Here is a 23,738-nt window from a genome sequence, read left to right on the forward strand (position 1 = left end):
CATGGAGCTTAAAAATTGAGAGATTACCTTTGCCAATGTGTCTCCTAGTGTTTTCAATAGTTGAATTACGATTTACATTGGACAGAAGCCCAAGGCAGAATCGATTCTTGTTGTTTGAAGGATCAGTAAATCCATCCACCAAGACACTAGTGGAGGAGGCCTGGAAAGCTTCTCCCACACGGTTATTCAGCTCATAATAAACAATAGAGCACCAGTGTTTTGGTTCCTCATAAGCAACTGGTTGAACATCTGCAGAGAAAAGCTTACCATTAATATTTCGAAACTAACAGCTGCTCCTGTTGCAAACAAGACAGCTTCAGAGAAAACATACCTTAATAATTAGTGCATTTATTCTGGAGAGATTGTATTATGATTGAAGTCATAGTCAACAACTTATCAATTTTTCCCAAAAGCAAAGACTACCCAAAATATTTTATGTTCAACAATGCCATGGAATAAATTAAATATTAATTGGGGTACAATTTTGTAGATAACAAGGATACAATGACACCTCACTGGCCATTTAATCTAAGCCAGAACTTTGATCTTATGTCCTACAGAATGGGGCATGGCAGTGGGATAGATCTGAATTCTACCTGAAGCAGGATCACTAGTTAGGAATTACACACAATAACATTTACCAATTTTGCCCTCCTTAATCCAGGAGTATTAAGGTCATTATAGCTTTCTAACAAAGACTTGTGATCAAAAGCAGTCTGTATATTTAGCTCGTGATTACTTAACCAGACAACTTTAGGTGGTTCTTTAATAGGTTAAGACAATTTAATGTTTTTAAATCTATTTTTATCAATGCTCTGGAGGATGCGGGACTTGAACTTGGGCCTCCTGGTTCAGGGGCAAAGACACCGCCACTGTGCCAAAAGAAGGTCTTACTGCATATTTTTGACAGTCTACAAAATCAAGAGCAGGCAGGTAGAGAACTTGTTTCACTGCTAGTGGTCATTAGTCAGCCACTAGTAGCTATAATGGAGTTAGAATGGTAATCAATCTTACAGAAAGAAAGAACCACTTTGCTTACATCGACACTCTAGAGGAATAGCCAAGTCCAAACTTCACTGCATCAGTACAGGAATAGCAGCATCGTATAATTTACCAATAATAATTTATGATGCAAAAACTAGTTTAACACACAAGGATTAACATTTCCTTTATTTTAAAGCCCGACCAATTACTAAATGTTTACATATGTGATAGGGATGATTAAAATAATTTATTAAGTGTCATTGTGAAAAGCAGCATGGAACTTTTCCAATTTTCATAGAAGGTCAACCACAGATATACTACTTCTTGGAAAACAAATAAAATTTCAAAAGGAGTTCAAATACATGAAACTTGCTTCATTGTTAAGAATAAGGAACCAAACTTGGATAGAGATTACCAAAGCACTCCAACAGTCGGTTTTGCTGAAAAACAATAGGATTTCCTTCACATCCCTAAGACGACTTCCTTACATTTGTCCCAAAATCATGAAGGAAAGATGTTTTGTCTTGTAGTTTCCAAATCATGCTAATGCTGTAAATGCTTGGCAACACGACAGATTACAGCTTGTTAAATGAGTTTTTCGTGACTGAACTACAGTCCCAAGAATAACAGTATTTCTAATCACTTCAAACTGGTACTTTCTACCATGAAGAAACTGATATCCATTTCAAAAAAAACAAACCATTTAAACTATATAGTATACACACAATATAATGACAACTTTGGCCTTAACAAGCACACAAGACATCAGCACTCTTTCAGGACAACTATGTAAGGTCAGGTCTTCAATGTCCTTAAGTTATTTTAAAATCAATGAATGAACATCACCTAAGTCAAATACTACATGACAATTCTGAAATTTCTGCATGTACAACTGCATATGGAACAAAACTGAAACCAGTACCGTGACCAAAATGAAAGAATCATCCACTTTTGAGAGATAGGACACATTTGACAATGCAGCAAAATACATTGGGGGCATTGTCCATAAAAGTGCATACTGCAAGACTAATTCCAATATGCAAACGCTATATTCTGTCTGATGCAATTAAATGCTCAAAATTTTGTACTTGTACACAGTGTCTTAGGCTTTTAGGTCAGACGTTTGCAGCAGCAGGGGGACAGATGCAGTTCACAAAACCAATACTATCAAGAAAATATCCAGCACAAAACTTTTAATTCTCAATATTGTTTCAATGACAGATCAGCACCCCAAGCTACTATGGACATTTTCAAAATTGCAATTTCAAAACATTTCTTTTCTTATAAAAAAGTTAGCTGACACAGCCAAAATCAGCTCATGATTTAAACCATACAGATGTCTAGAGAGGAAGACTGATGGAAAACGCCAAAGAAAATTTACTGGACTATGAAGATTGAGCTAGAGAATGGAACTAGCTGGGTTGCTGTTTCGGGAGCTGATACAAAAAGAATGTCGAATGGCCTCCTTCTGTACTGCCAAATTGCATGATTCTATCATTGTATAAATTTCAAACAGACCGCACAGTGACCTTTTGTCACTACAAAGACAATGAGGTGCTAATGATGCCCTGCTCAACAGCAAGCCGGTCCCCTGTGAATTATGTCCCAAACTGCAGATACATTATACATTATTCAAGGGGAAAGTCACAATGATAGGATTTAAAAAGGCAATTTCAACTTTACTGCAGAGATAATGGGAACTGCAGATGCTGAAGAATCCAAGATAACAAAGTGTGGAGCTGGATGAACACAGCAGGCCAAGCAGCATCTTAGGAGCACAAAAGCTGACGTTTTGAGCCTAGTTATCTTTGACTTTACTGCAGAATGCTATAGAACTGAACTTGCAAGCTGTAACATACTGTGAAGGTCACAGTTTAAGAACTACCCCCAGTCAACCTTGTGCTGCAGATGAGATTCTCTCTCCCCAAGTGCTAGAAAAGTCAGCAAGCAAGAAAGCTAGATAGCAAAAAGGAAGAACTCTCTCACTCTAACTACTGCAAACCATTGAAGAAAGCAACTCAGGACACAGGACTTTCAATCAGCCTACAAAATCAAGAATCATGAATTCGACAGATCAGGTAGGAACACGATGTCACCAGTAAAGGCCACGAAACTCAGTCATCAGCTCCTCACAAATTATTCAGAAACTGATCTGTATCTCTCTTAACTCTCTGATGAAGGGTCTAGGCCCAACATGTCAGCCTTTGTGCTCCTGAGATGCTGCTTGGCCTGCTGTGTTCATCCAGCTTCAGACTTTGTTATCTTGGATTCTCCAGCATCTGCAGTTCATTCCCATTATCTCTGTATCTCTCTTTTTAAACTTTTATCTTTTCAATTCACTTCCCACATCGACCCTTTGTCATTGTGATCAGAGATAATGGGAACTGCAGATGATAGAGAATCCAAGATAACAAAGTGTGGAGCTGGATGAATACAGCCGGCCAAGCAGCATCTCAGGAGCACAAAAGCTGACGTTTCGGGCCCAGACCCTTCATCAGAGAGCTGATGAGACCATTCATCTGATGAATGGTCTAGGCCCGAAATGTCACCTTTTGTGCTCCTGAGATGCTGCTTGGTCTGCTGTGTTCATCCAGCTACACACTTTGTTACCCTTTGTAATTGCTGCGTTGCTAATTCTTCTTGCATTTAGTAATAATAAACTGCCTTTTTGTTAATTCAAGCAAGTTTGGATAAATTGGTTCCTTTTAAAACTCAAGTTAATTTGGATTGGAGAGAAAGATGTCCCTCAAAATAAACAATCCATTTTTTAAAATTAACCTTGCTACGACGACAAAGGGTGTGGGTGCCTAAAGGGGAGCTACATTGTCCCTCTTCAGCTAGGAAACTTGCAGTTTCAATATCCAATCTGCAACTAGAATGAATTCAGAACCTGCTCATGGGTCTGGATTGTAACAACATTCACAATCAAAATGAGTTGTCTTCAAAGCAATACTAGCCATTGGTAGCAAAATTAACATATAAATATATAATATAATTCAATACTTCTAGGTGGATGCCACAAATAAGATTAAGTTTCATAAATTAAGCTCCTGACTAAGAACTAGGAATGCTTGAGCTTTAAGGACTGCACCTAGTCAAGTTTAAGTGCCACAATCTTCTCTCTGCCACTGCATATTTAATCTCCCTCTGCTACCGGACCCATGGTCTGCAATCAGTGTGGATACAGAAACTTAACAGTTGACAAAGGGATCTGTATGATGAAAGTCTGACAGTGTCAGTGGATGGAATTTTTAGTACAACAGGTTAACAAGCAAAGCCCATGAAGGTTTGTCAGACTTTGAGGAGATTTCATCAATCATGAGATGGCCAAAATGCCTATTCTCAGTGGTCAAGTTAGTGCTAAAAATTTACAGGCAGAAATTTCAAAACCTCCATTAATAGCCTCAGCAGATTTGCCGAGTTTCAGAGGGTCAAGCAACTTGCTTTCAACTACTGCGCTGAGGCACTTAAAGCTCGCCGATGAAAGCCTCAAAAGAATAGTATTTCTTGAAGAATTTAAAAATTCTCAACCTCTGCAAGTACATACATAAAGAACCTAAAGGCTTCAAAACCTTGAAAAGCAGCGCAAATGGCTGATGATTACAAGTTTGTCCATAAGCTCAAACACCAAACCACCTTGTATTCTTGTCAGGTCTGCTGCAGTGTTAACAAAGTGGGAGGGTAACAGGAAGGAGTAGTGAGAGGCAAGAGCTGATAGCTGGGAACAGAAGGGATCCACCCCAAGCCAAAATGGCTTTTGGGCATCACTCCTACTCTCAGCAATGTGCTTCCATTGCCAGAAGACAGAACATTCTTGAACTGAATGCTTTAAACCAAACTGTAGGCTGATGCTAATAATAAAGATCTTTAAAGTCGCTACAGGAAAGGCTGCACCACAGAAAGAAACGGGTGTTATAGCAGTGGCATTGGTAAACGTATTCCCTCAGAACCTACTTAAATAGAGAATGTGAGATATGTTCCTCCAACAGAACAATTTAATGTTTAAAGACATATTGGGGCAGTTCAGTCATTGATAGTAGCTGATAATGATTTGCGTTCTAGGTAGTTTGATGGAAAAAAAGTGGATATTCGTAGAATTGATGAAACTGTTTCCTTATACAAAATGTTGTTACAAAGTTGTCTAGTAAGTGGCATTAAGTCCATGGGAATTATTCGGACTTTACTGAAATGGTAAATTTTATAACAGATAATGATTTGGCTGGTGTAGATGGCACCATGCTGACTACCATGTTGCAGTTGTTGCTTTGTGATGTTGCTCTTGACAAACTCCCTAAAATGACTGTGTCTAAACGCAAGAAGCTTACTACCAATAATGAACAAAGAAAGAAAATATTTAAGTGAAAAAGGCAGAAAGGTAGTGAAAAACGAAAATCACAAATGGTTGTGAATACTTGAACATCTGTCAATAAATTAAGATAATTGAAGAAGCACTGGCAACAGCTAAATGATAAATTTGTAGAAGCAAATTCAGTAAGACAGATCTTCAATTACAACTTGGAGAACTTAAAAGTATCAGCCAACAGGAAGTAGGAAAAACACTTTAAACAGAAGAGGAAACGACAGCTTTTGAATCGTTAGAACTTCCCTTTTTACATTTATCCATTTGTGGGATGTGGGCATCACTCTTTGGCCAACATTTATTGTCTGTCCCTAGTTGCCCTTGAGAAGACGATGGTGAGCTGCCTTTTTGAACCATTACAGTCCATGTGCGATAGGTAGACCCGGGCAAGGAGTGAGTTCCAGGATTTTGACCCAATGACACTAAAGGGCAATGATGTATTTCCAGGTCAGGGTGGTGAGTGGCCTGCAGTGGATCTTGAAATTAGTGGTGTTCCCATATATCTGCTGCCCTAATCTTTCCAGATGAAAGTGATTGTAGGTTTGTGAGGTGCTTCCTGAGGATCTTTGGTGAATTTCTGCAGAGCATCTTGTAGGTAGTACACACTATGCTACTGAGCGACAGTAGTAGACAGCTTGTGGATACAACGCCAATTGAGCAGAGTGCTGTGTCTTGGATGGTGTATGAAGTTGTCTTGAATGAACTTGGGGAAGCTCTCATCCAGGCAAGTGGAGAGTACTCCATCACACTCCTGACTTGCACTTTGCAGATGGTGTACAGGCTTTGGGGAGATAGGTCGTGCATTATTTGCAGCAGTATTCCTAGCCTCTGACCTGCTCTTAGAGCCAGGGTTTATGTGTTGAGTCCAGTTGAGTTTCTGGTCAATGATAAATCCTAAGATATTGATCATGGGGGATTCAGTGATGGTACCACCATTGAATGTCAAAAGGCGACGTGCAGAACCTCTGTGTTCCTAACTATCGACTCTTACCCCTTGCTACTCCTTCCTATTACCCTCCCACTTTGTTAACACTGCAGCTGACCTGACAAGAATACAAAGTGGTTTCTCTTGGTTAGAGCTTTTGGACAAACTTGACATTTATTGATGGGCATAGCCTGGCACTTACATGATGCGAATGTTCCTTGCCACTCGTCAGCCCAAGAGTGAATATTGTTCAGATCTTGTCGTATTTGAATATGGACTGCTTCAGTATCTGAGGTTAGAAATGGTGCTGAACGCTGTGCAATCAATCATCAGCGTACATCCCCATTTGATTAGAATTATAGAATCCCCACAGTGTGGTAACAGGCCCTTCGATCCAACAAGTCTACACTGACCCTCACTGTAGCCCACCCAGACCCATCCGCCACCTAAAACCTAACGCACCTAATGTACACATCCCTGAACACAACGGGAAATTTAGCACAGCCAATCCACCTAACCTGCACATTTGTGGACTGTGCAAGGAAACCCATGCAGACATGGGGATAACGTGCAGACTCCATATAAACAGTCACCCAAGGATAGAATTGAACCAGGGTCCCTGGCACTGACAGGCAGCAGTACTAACTACTAAGCCATCGTGCAGCCCCATGACCTTACAATAGAGGGAAGGTCACAGGACACTACTCTGAGGATCTCCACAGAGATGCCCTGGAGCTACAAAAAGACACTGATTATTTTGCAGCTGTACTATTTTTGGAGAGCAAAAGATGAGATTCACAGTATGGAAGAACAAATCCAGACTATAAAAGTAGCAGAAATCCAGGCAAATGAGCAGTTCACAAAGATTATTAAAATACCCTAACGAGGCTAGAAGTACATGATTTGAGAACTGTGTGAAACTAATAATCTTGGCATGGAAAATGAAAGTCCAGAATAAGGAAACTGTCAGTATCGCGCAAAGAATTAAGTATATTTAAAATATCAGAGAAAATATCTCTAAACTTCTCACTGATCAATGTCAAGAGGAATACCGCACTTTGTTTGAACTTAAAAAATGTCTCAATATATTTCTCAAAACAGCCAAAAGGGACTTTGATTGGAAAATAAATTAGTTGTTGGCATACAAAGAACCCAGTTTCACTCAGCTGTTTAAAACCGAGCACTAATCACATTTTGAGTTCAGATTTAAAGTTCAAATTTAAAGATGGAAGCACTTTGCAGCTGACAAAAAATAGAGCAATTGGACTGGTGGTTTAAGTGAAACATTCTTTGCAGAGTTAAAAGGAAGGGATTAGAAATAAAGCTGCTACATGTTGCATTAATATCCTGCTAATCCTTTTTGTTTTGTATTTGCTTTTGTTTGTGTTAAACTTTCATTAGTTTGCTATCATGCCACATGCAAGTGTAAAAATAAAAATATTTCCTGCACAATATGTAATGAGCGATATTAGAAATTTATTTTGAGAATTTGTTATCCATGTATAGATGCATTCAGTTCTATGAAGCTCAATTTCCTCCAAGGGTGGTGGTGTTATGTAGATGTGTGTTAGTTTTCAAGGGGTAGTTAGACACATTTATACATTTTAAACCTTGCATTAACTAATTACCCACTTTAGCTCAAGCAAGTTTTCTTTCACAATACCTCTCTCTCTATTGGTTAAATTAAAGAAATATGGCAGACTTGTTACTATTACTGAATGATCTACAAAGAGTTTGAGATTACGGGAATGAAATATGAGATTACGGGAATGAAATAACAAAGCGGCAATGTCACTGGTGTAGTAATCCACAAATGCAGGTAATGTTCTGATACCCTCGATTCAAATCCCATCACAACAGATGGTAGAATATGAAAACAGTATTGAATTAAAAGTCTAACGAGGACCATGAAACCATTATTGGTCATCATATAAATCCATCAGCTTCAATAACTACCTTCAGGGAAGGAAACTGCCATCCTTACCTGGTCCTGCACCACCAACACCACCACCCACTCAAGTGAAGGGCAGATGCATCAAAACTGCAGCACAGTCATTACACAGTTGCCTTTGTAGTCCCAAACAGACTCCAGACCCCATGAAGAGTCTTGCTTCAGGTCTAACACAGGCCAGGAAACTTCACTGATCATTACCATGTATTGCTTCCCACTTTGAGGCATTTTTTGGGTGCTGAATATTAGGGACCAGACCAAACCGCCTTTGTATACTTGAAGGAGATAGCCGAGACCCTAACTTTTATCTTATTTATAGGCAATTCTAAGATGCAGTGTTCCAGATGTAGGTCAAGTGGTCACACCATTCAATTTTAAGCAAAACATACATTACACAATAAAACAATACCAGTGACACCCTCATCCTCTTAACCAAACTCGTCCTTCCCCTTAACTTCTCCTTTTAACTCCGCCCACTTCCTCCAGACTAAGGGGGTGGTCATGGGAACCTGCATGGGCCCAGGCTATGCCTGCCTCTTCAAAGGATACAGGAAACAGTCCCTCTTCTGCTGCTACACTGGCACTAGCCCCAACCTCTTCCTCCGCTACTTCAACGACTGTATCGGCACTGCCTCATGCTTCCATGAGGAGCCTGAACAGTTCATCAACTTTACTAACACCTTTCATCCCAACCTCAAGTTCAGCTGGACTATTTCCGATACCACCCTCTCCTTCCTGGACCCCTCTGTCTCCATCTCTGGTGACCGCCTTGAAACCGGTATCAATTTCAAGCCCACTCACTTCCACTGCTACCTAGGCCACACCTCTTCTCACCCACCATCCTGATAGAGTACTACTCCCAATTCCTCCTCCTCTGCCGCATCTTCTCCTAAGATGGGGCACTCCACTCCCAAACATCCCAGATGTCCTCTTATTTCAAGAGCCGCAACTTTCTCACTTTCAGTGGTCGAAAATGCTCTCAACCGCATCTCTCGCTTTTCCCGCACCTCTGCCCTCAAATGCTCTCCCCAACAAAAACAAAGACAGAATACTCCTATTTCTCACATATCACCCTACCAACCTCTGCATGCAACATATCATTCTCCGCCACTTCCAATCCAACCCCACAATCAAAGAAATATTTCCCTCCCCACCCCTATCCGCCGTTCATAGGAACCGCTCTCTCCACGGCTCCTTCGTCCACTCTGCACTCCCGACTAGCTCCACTGTCCCCAGTACCTCTCCCTGCAACTGGAGGTGCTGCTCCTGCTCTGACACCTCCAGTGTCGGAATCAACCCACTCCTGGCCTCATCCCATGACCAACCCTTCCTCCATCCCCGCCTCTTCAACCTGACAAAGCTGTCCGTCATCTTCTCCCCCAACTATCCACTCCTCCAACCTCTTTGACCAATCCCCAGCATTTCCTACCTGCACTCATCTGTCACCATCCCACATATCTTGTCCAGCCCTACCCCTCTTCTCTATTTATTCCTGAGCTCTCTCCCCGCTAGATAGGGGAAACGAATGCCAAGAGAAAATTCTGGTAAAGAGAGAATAAACTCCATCTTTTTTCTGTGGCTGACAGAGATGTATAACAGCTTCCACAGCCAACTTCAAAACCCCAACAATTACTGAAAGCTAAATTAAATCCCTGGTTCTATGCCAGACACCACTCATTCATGCTTCTTCCATTGTTCTAACTTAAGAAAATTCAGGGCCTCACAAGCTGTTCACGTTACTGGTTTGGAGGAGATAACTTGTCACCTCTGGCTCAAAACCACTCTTCAAAAAAAATCCAAGTCAAGATGCTCCCCTCAAAGCCAACGTCTTGTCACACTGGGGCCATCAGCAGAATTGTACCCCAACACAATCTATTACCTTATGGCATGACATTTCCTTCACCCTACCGGCGCTATCATTAACCCTGGTTCAATGAGGCACGGAAGGTGGCATGCCAGGAACAACACCAGGCATATCTAAAGTTGAGGGGTCAAACCGACAAAGCTGCAAAACACGACTTTCGCGCCAGACTAAGTAGCAAGTGAGAGAGTCAGAGCTAAGCGATTTGCCAACCAACAGATCATATCTAAACCCTGCAGTTAAGCCACCAATGGTGGAGGACAGTTAAACAACTACTGGAGGTGGTTGTTCCATACATATCCCTCAATAATGGGGGAAGACCTGGACTCCAGTGCAAAGGATAAAGTTGAAACATTTGTGACAATCCTCAGCCAGGACTGCCGATTGTTTGATCCATCTTCACCTCCTCCAGGTGTCACTAGCATCAAAGATGCTACTCTTCAGCAAATTCAATTTATTCCACATGCTGGAGGCATTGAACACTATACCGGCTATGGGCTTTAACAACATTCTAGCAATAACACTGCAGCATTGTGCTCTAGAACTTGCTGGGCTGCCTAATCAAGCTGATTCATGACATCCACAACATAGGTATCTACTGAATGTGGAAAATTGTCCAGGCATGCCCAGTATATGAAAAGCCGTTCAAATCCAACCACCCCTTCAGTCTACACTCAATCAGTAAAGGGATGTGGGTTTTGTCATTGTTGCTACCAAACATCACAGACTTAATAACCTACTCACTGATGCTCAGTTTAGGTTCCACCCAGGACACTTAACTCCTGAACCCATTATGGCCTTACTTCAAACACAAACAAATCAGCTGGAAATTTAAGAGATAAGGCAACAGTCACTTCCCTTAAAGTAGAGGCCATACTTGACCAAGTGGAGCATAAAGTAGCCCTAGCTAAACTGGAGTGAGTGGAAGTTAGATGGGAAACTCTCTGCCGGTTAAAGTCATGCCTGATATAAAGGAAAATGGTTGTGGTCGTCAGATGTCAGTCATCTCAGTGACAGGACATCTGTGCAAGAGTTCTTCAAGATAGATATGATAATTAACCTGTTTAGAGATTATATCACATTTCTCTGGAGGAGGTAGGACTTGAACCTGGGCATCTTGACTCGGGTAGAGACAGTACCACTGAACCACAAGAGCCCTTCGCAGGTTCACAAGGTAATATCCCTAGATCCAACTATTCTGTTACTTCAATGAGTTTCCCTCCATCATAAGGTCTGAACTGGAGATGTTTGATGTTTGCAACAGTGTTGTGACGCTCACATCCCAAAATGAATTTCTAAAAAAATGAATCAGAGTGCACAAGTTGGACAGCTGTCCCACAATCTAATCAAGTAATAAATTAGCTTGAGTATATTTACAGAATCTCAAGCTTCACCCAATATTCCTGATCTCTCCAGGATACATTCTATCTAGCCTGACCATTTCTGGCTCAATGCAGCCAGAGGTCTTTGCTACCTCTGATGCTTGTGACTAGCCAGTTCAGTTCACTCCATGTGACCAAAGTTAATGAGGGTATAAGAACAAAATAGGTATAGGTTTCAACATAATCGCATTTCCACTACTATACAGATGGACTTGAAAGCTAGCCACATTCAATAAAATATTGCTAAACCAATGGCATTTTTTGACCGTATGGAAGGTAGTGTTGTTTCCACAGTTAAAATCTAATAGAGACAACTAAAATCTAGAAGCTAATTACTGCTTTACAAACTGCTTACCGATCAACTCCTTCCAATACTTCACTGAAATTGGTCAATACTGCAATTAAATAATTCTTGATTAAGAATCAATCTGGACACTATCAGAACCACTCATCTCCAAGCATCTGTCATGGACAGAAGTGAAAGCTAGGAGGACAGGCAAGAGTACTCGTCCCCAAATATATGACATTTAAGTAAAGACACCAACCAGCCTAAAACAACTCATCTTAACGGGAGTCAAAGAAAAACACTGCAGTGGCTGAAACCATTTAACCCAAGATCATGGTCATACTTCTCAATGGATATTCACTGTAGCCTTTCGACACAAACAGACAGATATTTTGCAGGAAAACATCTGTAGTTTGACTATTTTCAAAGACCAAGCTGTCGTCACAAAGAGAGGTTTGTTTACTAAGGATTTCAGTATATAGCTCTATTCACAATTCCTTCATAATCCAGCATGATACACCTTAAATATGTGCGCTAAACATCTATCTTTGGATAACAAAAGACATAACACCAACATCAATCTCTGCAGTTAAGACCAGCTATTTCCTGATTCTTCAGCACTTTTATCTGAAGTGACTTCAAACTTCCAATCTTTGAGTGTTAATGCGAGCTAGAAGCTGAACAAGACCAACTATTCTAACTTGGGGCAACAAAAGTAAACTAGAGACTGGGAACTCTAAATGCATAATGAGTTCATCAAAACTTTTCACCTTCAAAAGACTCCAGTCTGGATCATGGCCTCTCATCTGTTGTTACAGCCACACCCATTTGTGTTGGTGGTGAGTATTCTCTCTCACTCCTGACTTGAGTACATTTGTAGTTCTTACCAACCAGCTCAAAATCCATTCACTGCGTCATTCACACATTATTTGTGGCATAGTGATAATGGGAACTGCAGATGCTGGAGAATCCAAGATAACAAAGTGTGTAGCTGGATGAACACAGCAAGCCAAGCAGCATCTCAGAAGCACAAAAGTTGACGTTTCGGGCCGAGACCCTTCATCAGAGAGGGGGATGGGGAGAGGGAACTGGAATAAATAGGGAGAAAGGGGGAGGCAGACCGAAGATGGAGAGTAAAGAAGATAGGTGGAGAGAGTATAGGTGGGGAGGTAGGGAGGGGATAGGTCAGTCCAGGGAAGACGGACAGGTCAAGGAGGTGGGATGAGGTTAGTAGGTAGATGGGGGTGCGGCTTGGGGTGGGAGGAAGGGATGGGTGAGAGGAATAACAGGTTAGGGAGGCAGAGACAGGCTGGGCTGGTTTTGGGATGCAGTGAGGGGGGAGGGGACAAGATGGGCTGGTTTTGTGATGCAGCCTCCCCCCCAGTGCATCACAAAAGCAGCCCATCTCACCCCCTCCCCCCTCACTGCATCCCAAAACCAGCCCAGCCTGTCTCCGCTTCCCTAACCTGTTATTCCTCTCACCCATCCCTTCCTCCCACCTCAAGCCGCACCTCCATTTCCTACCTACCACCTCATCCCGCCTCCTTGACCTGTCAGTCTTCCCTGGACTGACCTATCCCCTCCCGACGACCTCACCTATACTCCTCCTCTCTACCTATCTTCTTTTCTCTCCATCTTCGGTCCGCCTCCCCCTCTCTCCTTATTTATTCCAGTTCCCTCTCCGAAGAAGGGTCTAGGCTCAAAACGTCAGCTTTTGTGCCCCTGAGATGCTGCTTGGCTTGCTGTGTTCATCCAGCTACACACTTTGTTATTTGTGGCATACGTTATTTATAGGATGAGGCACAACCAGCTACATTTAATTCAACAGCAGCTTCTCTCCTGTGTCCTTGATAGCAAAAAAGAACAAAGAGGTGCAATGTCATGGAAACAGACACTCCAGGCTCCTTATTATACTGGGCTGGATATATTACACCTTGCCATTGCTGGTTTAATAACACAAAATTCCACACTTCACTATAGGCATATTAGCCCCACAGGACTACATCAGTTCAAGGAGCTGATATTCTAGCACCATCTTAGGGCAACAGTTCTACAGGTCTACCCATATTCAACATTTAAAAATATAACTGGGGACGAGCAGTAATCAGACCACTGAATTTTCTAGCTCAGCAAATAACAAACACGACACAGACAACCCTAAGCTCATTTTGTAAACCTTAACACATACCTTGGAATGAGGGGTATGTTACATGGAATAATTGAACAGGTTGGAATTTAGAAGAATGAACGATAATCTTATTAAAACATACCAGATCCTGAAGGAGCTCAATAGGTTGGATGTTGAAAGAATTCCTCTTCATAGGACAGACTAGAATTAGTAAACAGATTAAAATAAGGGGATAGAGAGGGGAGGCAATTAAGGGTTGCTCTCTTCCCCAGGGAGCAGCTGAGGTAGTCATTGAACACATAGAACTATATTAAAATATTTTTCAAGATTCTTGACTTACCATGGAATAGACAAGAAATGGGTTGAGACCACAAACAGATAAGCATGACCTTATTAAATGGCAACACAGCTCAAGATCAAGTGGTCCATTCTTGCTCCCAACCTGTATGTTCATATGATCTTGGGCAAGTCTCCAAATACCCATTTTTCATGTGCAACTCTAAAGATGGAGCATCAGTCCAACGATGGACAGTGAAATATCAACTCAGCTTTGTTCTCTTTCCTGCACATTTTCAAATGGATGTCACTGGATGAACAGTGGACCTACGGCTTGATTCTTTCCCTCATTCTAGGTCACGAAGATGGTAATCAACTGAAGCGACCTCAAAAAAACCTGCCTGAGCTCAGATCAACTAACAACTACTAAAAATGTCCAAGTCAAATTGCAGACGTCAGAAAAAATGCACTGATATGGTACCTCTTGAAGAAACAAAGTTCTTACATCACATCATGTTCATTAAACAGGCATATAAAGAAAACTAAATAAAATTAATGAAGCAGCTACTTTAGACCTGTTAATGAAGGATCTTCAGTAGAAAATACAGTTCCAAACTGAATCATATCACAATACATACAGCCAAAATAATCAGCAAACACTAGTATCCATAGCCACCTCAAATATTCCAATAAACACTTCATTTTGATGAAACAAAAATTACAAGATCTGTGTTTTCATGTTTTGTTTCCAATTTCCATTCTTCACCTGCTCTGTTGGTCAGATGTGGTGGTATTGTAGGTACAAGAACATTTGACGTATCCATGGGCTGCGAACTATCTTGCGTCATTTGATCATCTGGAGGCATATAGGCAGGAGGGGGTGTATCTGCTGTAGATAGATAACAAAATTACAACTAGGTACAGTGAATCCTAAGTGGCTCCAAATCAATGCAAGTATGTCACTACAAAAATGCAAGAATTTAAGGACTTAACTCAGGAAATATCAACTTTAAAACCTGAAAGCTAAACTCAAGGTAGTGAAAGTTCTAGATAAAGCTGAAGAAAGGTAAATTGGTTAAAGGTTAAACAGCACTGAATACATGGGAAGAGTGAGGTTGTGTGGACAGGACAAGGAAACACTATTGAATGGAGTGTGTGGACTCAAGTCTAGCAGTAGGTCTAATATACTACAATTTGTATTCAGAACTTTAGTAGACAAAATGAGAGAATATTTGGGTAGTGGAGTAATTGATTCTGAAGTAGCCAGGAATCAAATAAAACATGGGACATAAATGACTGCAACAATGTCCTTTCAAATTATATACTAAAGTATAAATGGGGGAGAGTTGTCACATATGACAAATATGAATGAAACTGGCACATTTGGAATTGAAAATTTTCTATTCATTATTAGACTTGGGGCTTAACAGGTGAAATGCAGCGAACAAAATAAACAGAATGTTAAGCCATACAAGTCAGAATCAAGACTGTAACTATCAGGAAAAATGGAGAAAGTGGAGGCTCTTTTCTCAGGAACACGAGATCGGAACCTGATGGAAGTCTTTAAAATGAGCAAGTTTGATAGTGAGAATTAAAAGAATGTTCTGCACTCGTCAGCATATATGTAAAGAAAAAGACTAACACATCAAAAAATTCAGGAGAATCTGTGCATAGAGAACAGCAAAAATGCAGAACACACTGCCACATGGAAACATTGCAACAGACGGCACCAACATTATAGGATGCAGGTGGACATTAGGGAGATGCAAGTAGCGGGATATGAAGCACGGTGGAAATCAAATCATTGTAAAATTGGAGGCAATGCAATTATATAAACAATGATATTCAACCCAGAGTGCAGAAACAGACTAACTAGTCCAAGTGACTTATGTGAAAGCTAATCTCTGGTGATAAAGTGTCACGTTTTGAGAAATGAGTGGAAATGTATGACTGTTCAGTCTCAAACAGGGCCAACAGATAGGAGACTTGGGATAAGCAAATTCAGCACTAATTTAATTCACAACAGTAGATCAAGACAAGGAAGAGATCAAATGCAAAGGAAACTGGGGACTAATAGAAAATTGTTCTTCACATGTGAACTGAACTTACTCGTTAAATAGTGAGAAAAACAAGAGAATTATCTGATAACTGGAAGCTGGACAGAAGTTTGGTATTTTTATGAGCAGACAAACTAAAAAAGGTCAAAAGTGCTTGTATGCATCTATCCTATTAACTAGAGATAAACAATTTAACTCAGTGAAAAAGGAATATTAAAAAAACCCAAAATTTAAATACAACTTCCCAATGCAGATTTCTTTAACCGTGAGTCTAATCTTCCCTCTTCTGACCCCTTCTCCCTCCTCCATCACACCCCCTCCTCCTAGACACCACCCCAAGGCCTTCTACCCTCCCTTGACCTCATCTCGAATTGTCGTCGAGACATCGATCGCCGCAAACACTCCACCCCTCTCACCCACTCCAACCTCCCCCACAGAAATGTGCAGCCCTCCGCCCCAATCTCGACCTCACCATAAAACCCGCAGACAATAGAGGCACAGTAGTAGTATGGCGCACTGACCTCTACATCGCTGAGGCCAGATGCCAGCTCTCTGATCCCGGCTCCTATTGCCCCCTTGATCATGGCCCCCACCCCCAAGCACCAAAACATCATCTCAGGTGATCTCCTGCCCATAACCTCTAACCTCATCATTCCCCAACCACGCACTGCCCACTTCTATCACCTTCCCAAAATCCACAAACATGACTGCCTTGGTCGACCCATTGTCTCTGCCTGCTACTGCCCTATCGAACTTATCTCCACCTACCTGAACTCCTTAGTCCAGTAACTCCCTAGCTACGCCCGTGACACCACCCATGCTCTCCACCTCCTCCAGAACTTACAATTCTCCTGGCCCCAACATCTAATTTTCACTCCCTAACTCTAACTACACCCACCCCCAACCAACTCCTTGAACAACATGAACATCCTGGGCCTCCTGCATTGCCACAATGACGCCACCCAAAAGATGCAGGAACAGCATCTCATATTTCGCTTGGGAACCCTGCAGCCCAAGGGTATCAATGCGGACTTCACCAGCTTCAAAATCTCCCCTCCCCCGACTGCATCCCAAAACCAGATCAGCTAGTGCCCACTTCCCTGACCATGCCTCCCACCCCCATCTCCGACCCACTAACCTCATCCCGCGTCCTTGACCTGTCCGTCCTCCCTGGACTGACCTATCGCCTAACTCCCCACCTACATTCACCTTCAGTAGCTCTAACTCTGCCTCTTTAACCTGTCTGTCTCCTCTCACTCTATCTTCTCCTTTATCCATCTTCTATCCACCTCCCCCTTTCTCCCTATTTATTTCAGAATCCCCTTCCCCGCCCCCATTTCTGAAGGGTCGCGACCCGAAATGTCAACTTTCCTGCTCCTCTGATGCTGCTTGGCTTGCTGTGTTCATCCAGTTTCACACCATGTTATCTAGGATTCTGCAGCATTGGCAGTTCCTACTATCTCTGTATCAGATTTTAAACTAGCAGTTTTCACGTTAACATACAGTTTACTAGAAGGCTGCCCATCAAAATTCATTTCAGAGTGACTCCTAGCTTTTCTATTCTTTTAATAGTTCACGATTAGTCAGTCAAGTATTAGTTTCTTCAGTGAAGTTAGGATGGCAACTTTCAGCAATTGAGTTTAGAGCTCCAGACTCATGGTGCCAAAAATATATTAATTATTGAAAATTTAAACAAGTTAATCTAAAATTTTCTGCAATTATTTGTTTCAAAATTAAACAATCAACAGTAATCGTTCACCTGAATAACCACTGCCTTTATCTTACTCTTGAGTTATAAACAACAGGCCTTCCCTCCAAGAATCAATTTCAGTGGAGAAAACCATTATGACTGCAGTCTTGATCAAATCAGTCTGTTTTCTTTTCACAAGAGGAAGCATCCCATCAATTGTACCTGACAAGCTTAGGGTAACAATCAGATGCTATGTTTCATTTATTAGAACAGACAGGCTTATCTTAGAATGTGATTATACTACTATAGATCTGTCCATGGCAGTGAATTTCAAGCATCCATTGACTGTTCTAAAGAGACAGTCATAACTCATTTTGATGTCCACAGGAGTCAAACAGATTATTTTCCATACTTCCCACTACCCCAATTCCTTTCATACTTCTTCACAGATGTTGAGCTGAAAACTAAAAATCCCTAAAGAAAGAGATAACAAGGTGCAAAGCTGGATGAACACAGCAGGTCAAGCAGCACCAGAGGAGCAGGCAAGCTGACGTTTCGTGTCTAGACCTACCTTCCTCTGGTGCTGCTTGGGCTGCTGTATTCATCCAGCTCTACACCTTGTTATTTGTCATCCCCAAAGACAGACTGCTTTAGCCTAGAAAGAAGGTAAGAACTAATTTCCAGTGAGCATTTCTGCAATAAATTTAAGCTATTTTTGTTGTCACTACAACTGCTGAGTGTGCCCTCACAGCCAGTTGCAGTTGTAGCCCCTTCAACATTACTAACAGTTGGCTTTTACAATCTTTTCATATTTCAAGTTTATTTCGTGCAGAAGCCTGGTGTCCCTAAAATAAAATTAGAAAACTACTTAAGAAGAGTCGTTAGTATCTCATGCACACGCTCACTTGTTGCTCCACTCTCAGCAGGTGATGAGGCAACCAGCAGCAAGAGTGGGCAAGGCATGGCGAGCAAAGATATAGACAATAACAAAGGGTCCAATTCCATTGCGCTGTGGGCACACAATGGCAATGTCAAAGGCACCAATTCTGTTCAAATATGATGGCAAGAATTGCATGTAAAATTAAACCACTGCGTTTGGACCTAGTTTAGGTAATTAATACAAGAATGAAGGCAATAACAAAGGCGGCTAAGGAATATTATCATAAAACACAATATGACTCCTACCTGGCATCTGAAATGGACTGCTTGGTCCAGAGCTGGCTGGAGAATGAGGATACGTACTACTTCCTGGGGAGCTGGGATAACTTCTGTTGGGAGAGCTGGGGAATGGGTGGGTGTTTGGCTGTTGAAAGGAAACTGGGAAGGCAGCGTTTTGTGGCATAGGAGGATCATTATGGCCCAAATTACGAAACTGTGCAAGTAGACTATGTTGTGGGTTAAATTCACTGTGTCTTGGAACCAGCACTGGAGGAAGAACTGGAACAAAAGAGAAGGTTAAAAAATTATAAAATATTCTACAAAAAGACTTTCCAAACTGCAGTTGGTTTGCAAATAAAGTGCAGAGGATAAAGAAACTGTATCTCTCCTGGTATGTGTATTTATTTTAAAATCTACTGTGATCTCCTTTTCCACTACTCCATAACTGGTGGATATTTATTGTTTTTAAATGACACAAACAACAGTCAAAATCATAAAAAAAGTACTGTGGGAAATCTGAAACAAACAGAATCCTGGGGAAACTCAGCTGGTCTGGCAGTATCTGTGAAGAGAAGCAGAGTTAATGTTTTGAGTTCAGTACGACATTGGTTCTGCAGAACCAGTCATTTCTGACTTGAAGCATTAACTGTTTCATTTCTTTTAACAAATGCTGCCTAATCTGCTGAGTTTCTTCAGCATTCTGTTTGTTCCACACTGAATTTATATTGTGTTGCTGAAAAGAGAGATGTTGCCCAAAACTTCATCTTACAGTCATCAGGGTGAATGCAAGAATACCAAATTTCAAACTATCACACAGGCACGGTCAGGGCAATTAGTGGTCGATTGTTATTCCCTGTCTCAGACGGGCTCATGGGGAAATCCAAATAGGCAATTGTTCCCTTTGGGCCCGAATCCAATATGGAACACCTGTTGGTAAATTACACAAGGCATGAATGGCAATTCTTGGATTTCATTTTTTGGGGAGAGCTTTTTAAATCCCCCATTTTGAAAATTACATTTTACACAGCAAGTGAACCTTTGTACTGCACATTGCAGATGGTGCTCTGAGCACATTAGTCAAACTTTGCTTTTATAGAGAAAATTTCATCAACAGCATTTCCTGGTTTTCATAGAATCCTTTTCTGCCATGCAGCATAATTAGCTGACAGGGCAGGTAGATTGATTATAAACATTCCATACTGGAAAAATAAAAACCAGGAAAAAGGAAAGTAACCTAAAAGCTCATCTCCCCATCCTTTTCCAAATCCTTAGTAAACATTAAAAAAACTAGAATTCAACATTAATAAAAAAATTTTTATTCAATCATCTGTTTTTCAAGATACATGCGTAGAAAATGAAGTACTTGAGCATTAAAAAAGTTGATGTCATGATGTGTCCTTGTACAATAACAGGATGCATTTTAATCTTTGAATGCATCAAAACAGCTGACTGTTCACAATTACAAATGTCCTCTATCCTCTGCTTGACAGTACAGGATTACAAATTAGCCATGACTGCACTACTCAGTTAATCTGTATCATCCTTTGCATACAAGCCTGCAATGGAATCTTGATATTAGCTAATCAAGCTGATGGTCATCTCACCTACTGCAATCAGTCTGTCATTTCTCTACCACAGGCAGTCAGAAAAATCAATATGGAGTCTATACAAAGACCACCAGCCAACATAATAAAATACCAATGCAGAAATTAGTATGAGAAGGGATGAGTAATGCTGATTAATATTACTGCTCTGCACGCCAACCAGCAATAGACTATCAGACTGCAAATCAACATTCCTCCCTTCCTTCATTCAATGGTAATGCATGTTGAACCGATAGTTTTAATGTGTGATATATCATGCATGTCCTATCAGTGGTTATTGAAATCAACCAGTGATTTAACACAGATCTTTGCACTTTGAGCTGACATTATAAATCTCAAATTGATAGGAAATTCACCTACAGCTACCGTAGAAGTTGGGTGACTTTACATCTGCTGAATAATAAACCATAGGAAACTGAACAGCAAATTAATTTTCTAATTTATCAGACTTAATCTAACACAAAACTGATGTTTCACTGATTCTGGCAATGCAACTGTATATCAGTTTCTAAATTAAGTAGAATGCTTTTTAGGTTGTGTCCACAAGTGGTGTAATATACTCGCTCTGTACATTTCACCTCAAAGCTTACATTCACCTAAAAGGGGAAAGATATATTTCAGGTATTAAGATCAAAAGATTTTAGATTTTCACAGTCAATCATATTTTCAGCTGGAAGTCCAGAACATTGAGGTAGAATCTTAAATGTGGATTCCTGACAATGACAAGCTGCCATATAAAACTCACTAAAAATCTCAGACAGTTGTAATCTAACGACTGGTAATCACCACGCACGTGTTGGTCATGCAATTTGGGTTACTGAGGTCTTAAATTTTGTCATGCCCTTCCCTGTGTTAGATTTAAAATTTGGTATAATATGCAAAATTTGATGTAATTCCAATTCTAGAGTCAAATCATTCATGGAAAAACAGTGAAATTGTGAACTGATTGATATGGAAAAACTCCTCTCATCTTCCACCTTTTTTTGAGTAATTACTCTTAAATCCAATACTACTTTCCGTTTGCAGGCAGTTTGCTATCCAGTTTAATACTTGTCTCCTGATTCCACATGTTCTAATCTTAGGCACGAATCTCCTACATGACTTCTCAAAGTCCAAAAATGTTATATTCATTGTATTACCTTTGTCTAATTCTTCAAATAATACAAAAAGGTGCAAAACCTGCCTTTTTCAAATTGTAGCTCACTATTCTCTATTAGTTATATTTTCAATTAATAAATTGTTTCTTCTCATATCTTTGAAAACTTCCATAGTACCAACATTAATACAGCCAATATACAGTTCTCTGGATTTGTTCATCCTCTCCTTTTGAATAGAAGATTATTAACTCTCTGCCAGTCCTGTGAAAATCTAACCTAATAAAGACTTGTCTAGTCTTTCCACCTTCTTTCCCATGTTTTCTTTTCATGACATGTCCACTTCAATTATTTTCATCAGGGAAATGGAGTCAAAATAACTCTAATATTCCTGCTATTTCACTATTACTACTTGGCCACTTCTGGAATATTGTGTGTAATTCTGAGCTCTCTGCTTTAGGAAGGATGTTGTGAAACTTACAAGGGTTCAGAGAAGATTTACAAGGATGTTGCCAAGGTTGGAGGATTTGAACTATAAGGAGCGGCTGAATAGGCTGGGGTTACTTTCCCTGGAGCATCAGAGACTGAGGGATGATGTTATAGAGGTTTGTAGAATCATAACAGGCATGGTTAGGGTCAATAGTAATGGACTTTTCCCCAGGGTGGGGAGTCCAAAACTAGAGAGCACAGATTTAAGCTGACAACGGAAAGATTTAAAAAGGGACTGAAGGGGCAATTTTTTCACACAGATGGTGGTGTGGGTGTGGGTGTGGAATGAGCGACCAGAGGAAGTGGTGGAGCCTGGTACAATTACAACATTTAAAAGACATCTGGACGGGTGTGTGAATAGGAAAGGTTTAGAGGGTTATGGGCCAAATGCTGGCAAATGGAGCTCAACTTATCTAGGATATCTGCTTAGCTTTGACAAGTTGGGCCAAAGGGTCTGTTTCCATGCTGCATACCTTGATGTCTCAAGGCGTTTATCTTATATGCTTAGAAATACTATCCATAACAATTTTATGTTTCGATATTTATTCAACGTATACAATTGTTTTTATATATTAAAAAAGCCGCAGCCTATTCAGCCCCTCCCTATAGCTCAAACCCTCCAGTCCCAGCAATATCCTTGTGATCTTTTCTGCATCCTTTCAAGTTTACCAATATAGTTTCTGTACAAGTGTGACTAGAATTGTACACACTATTCTAAAAGTGGCCGCACCAACGTCCTGTACAACCGCAACATGACATCCTAACTACTACACTCAACGTTCTGACCAATAAAGGCAAGTGTGCCTTGGTCTCTTTGTTTAGCAAGGGTGTCCAGGACCTTAACCAGTAAGTTTATAAGTCCTGCCCTTATTTGCCTTACCAAAATCCAACGGCTCATCTTTATCTAAACTGAACTCCATTTACCAGTCCTTGGCCCGTTTGTCCATTTAATCATGGTTCTGTCGTACTCCGAGCTAGCCTTCTTCACCATTCACTACGCCATCTGCAACTTACTAACCATACTTCTTGCATTCACATCTAAATCATTTACATAAATGATTAAAAAGTAGAGGACACAGCACCAATCCTTGTGGTAAACTGCTGATCACAGGCCTGTGGCTTGAAAAACAACCCTCTACCACTACTCTCTATCTTCAAGCCAATTTTGCACCCAATTGGCTAGGTTGTCCTCAGTTCCATGCAATCTAACCTTGCTAACCAGTCTACATTGCAAAACCTTGTTGCAATCCTTGAAGTTCTTACAGGCATCTACAGCTTTATCATCTTCAAAAAACTCATGACGTTTTTATTCCACCTCCAAGTACTTCAGGAAAATATTTTTAATGTAACAAACAACAATTTTTCCTCTTCCCACAATCTTACTAACCAGAGCCAAGTTGGAGAAACAGTTGGATACAATGGATACTGCAAATGCTACTGGCCCTGACAACATCTCGGTGGTAGTACTGAAGACTCGTGCTTCAGAATTTGCC

At 40.8% G+C, this 23,738-nt stretch overlaps 1 protein-coding gene across 4 annotated transcripts in view; it reads right to left on the reverse strand.

Moving 5' to 3' along the window:
* Positions 1 to 23,738, reverse strand: part of smad1 (SMAD family member 1) — a 101,262-nt gene that overhangs the window by 13,487 nt on the left and 64,037 nt on the right. For 2 of the 4 annotated variants that reach the window (XM_048528360.1, XM_048528342.1), the window contains 3 exons: positions 19,086 to 19,337; positions 14,920 to 15,039; positions 28 to 249 (listed from right to left, as the gene is read on the reverse strand). In XM_048528360.1, the coding sequence (XP_048384317.1) occupies positions 28 to 249; positions 14,920 to 15,039; positions 19,086 to 19,337 (594 nt within the window). Of the gene's footprint in view, positions 1 to 27; positions 250 to 14,919; positions 15,043 to 19,085; positions 19,338 to 23,738 lie in introns of all 4 variants that reach the window. The other 2 variants (XM_048528351.1, XM_048528332.1) reach the window with 1 other exon arrangement.

This window comes from Stegostoma tigrinum, chromosome 1 (assembly GCF_030684315.1).
Source record: "Stegostoma tigrinum isolate sSteTig4 chromosome 1, sSteTig4.hap1, whole genome shotgun sequence".
Classification (NCBI taxonomy): Eukaryota; Metazoa; Chordata; class Chondrichthyes; order Orectolobiformes; family Stegostomatidae; genus Stegostoma; species Stegostoma tigrinum.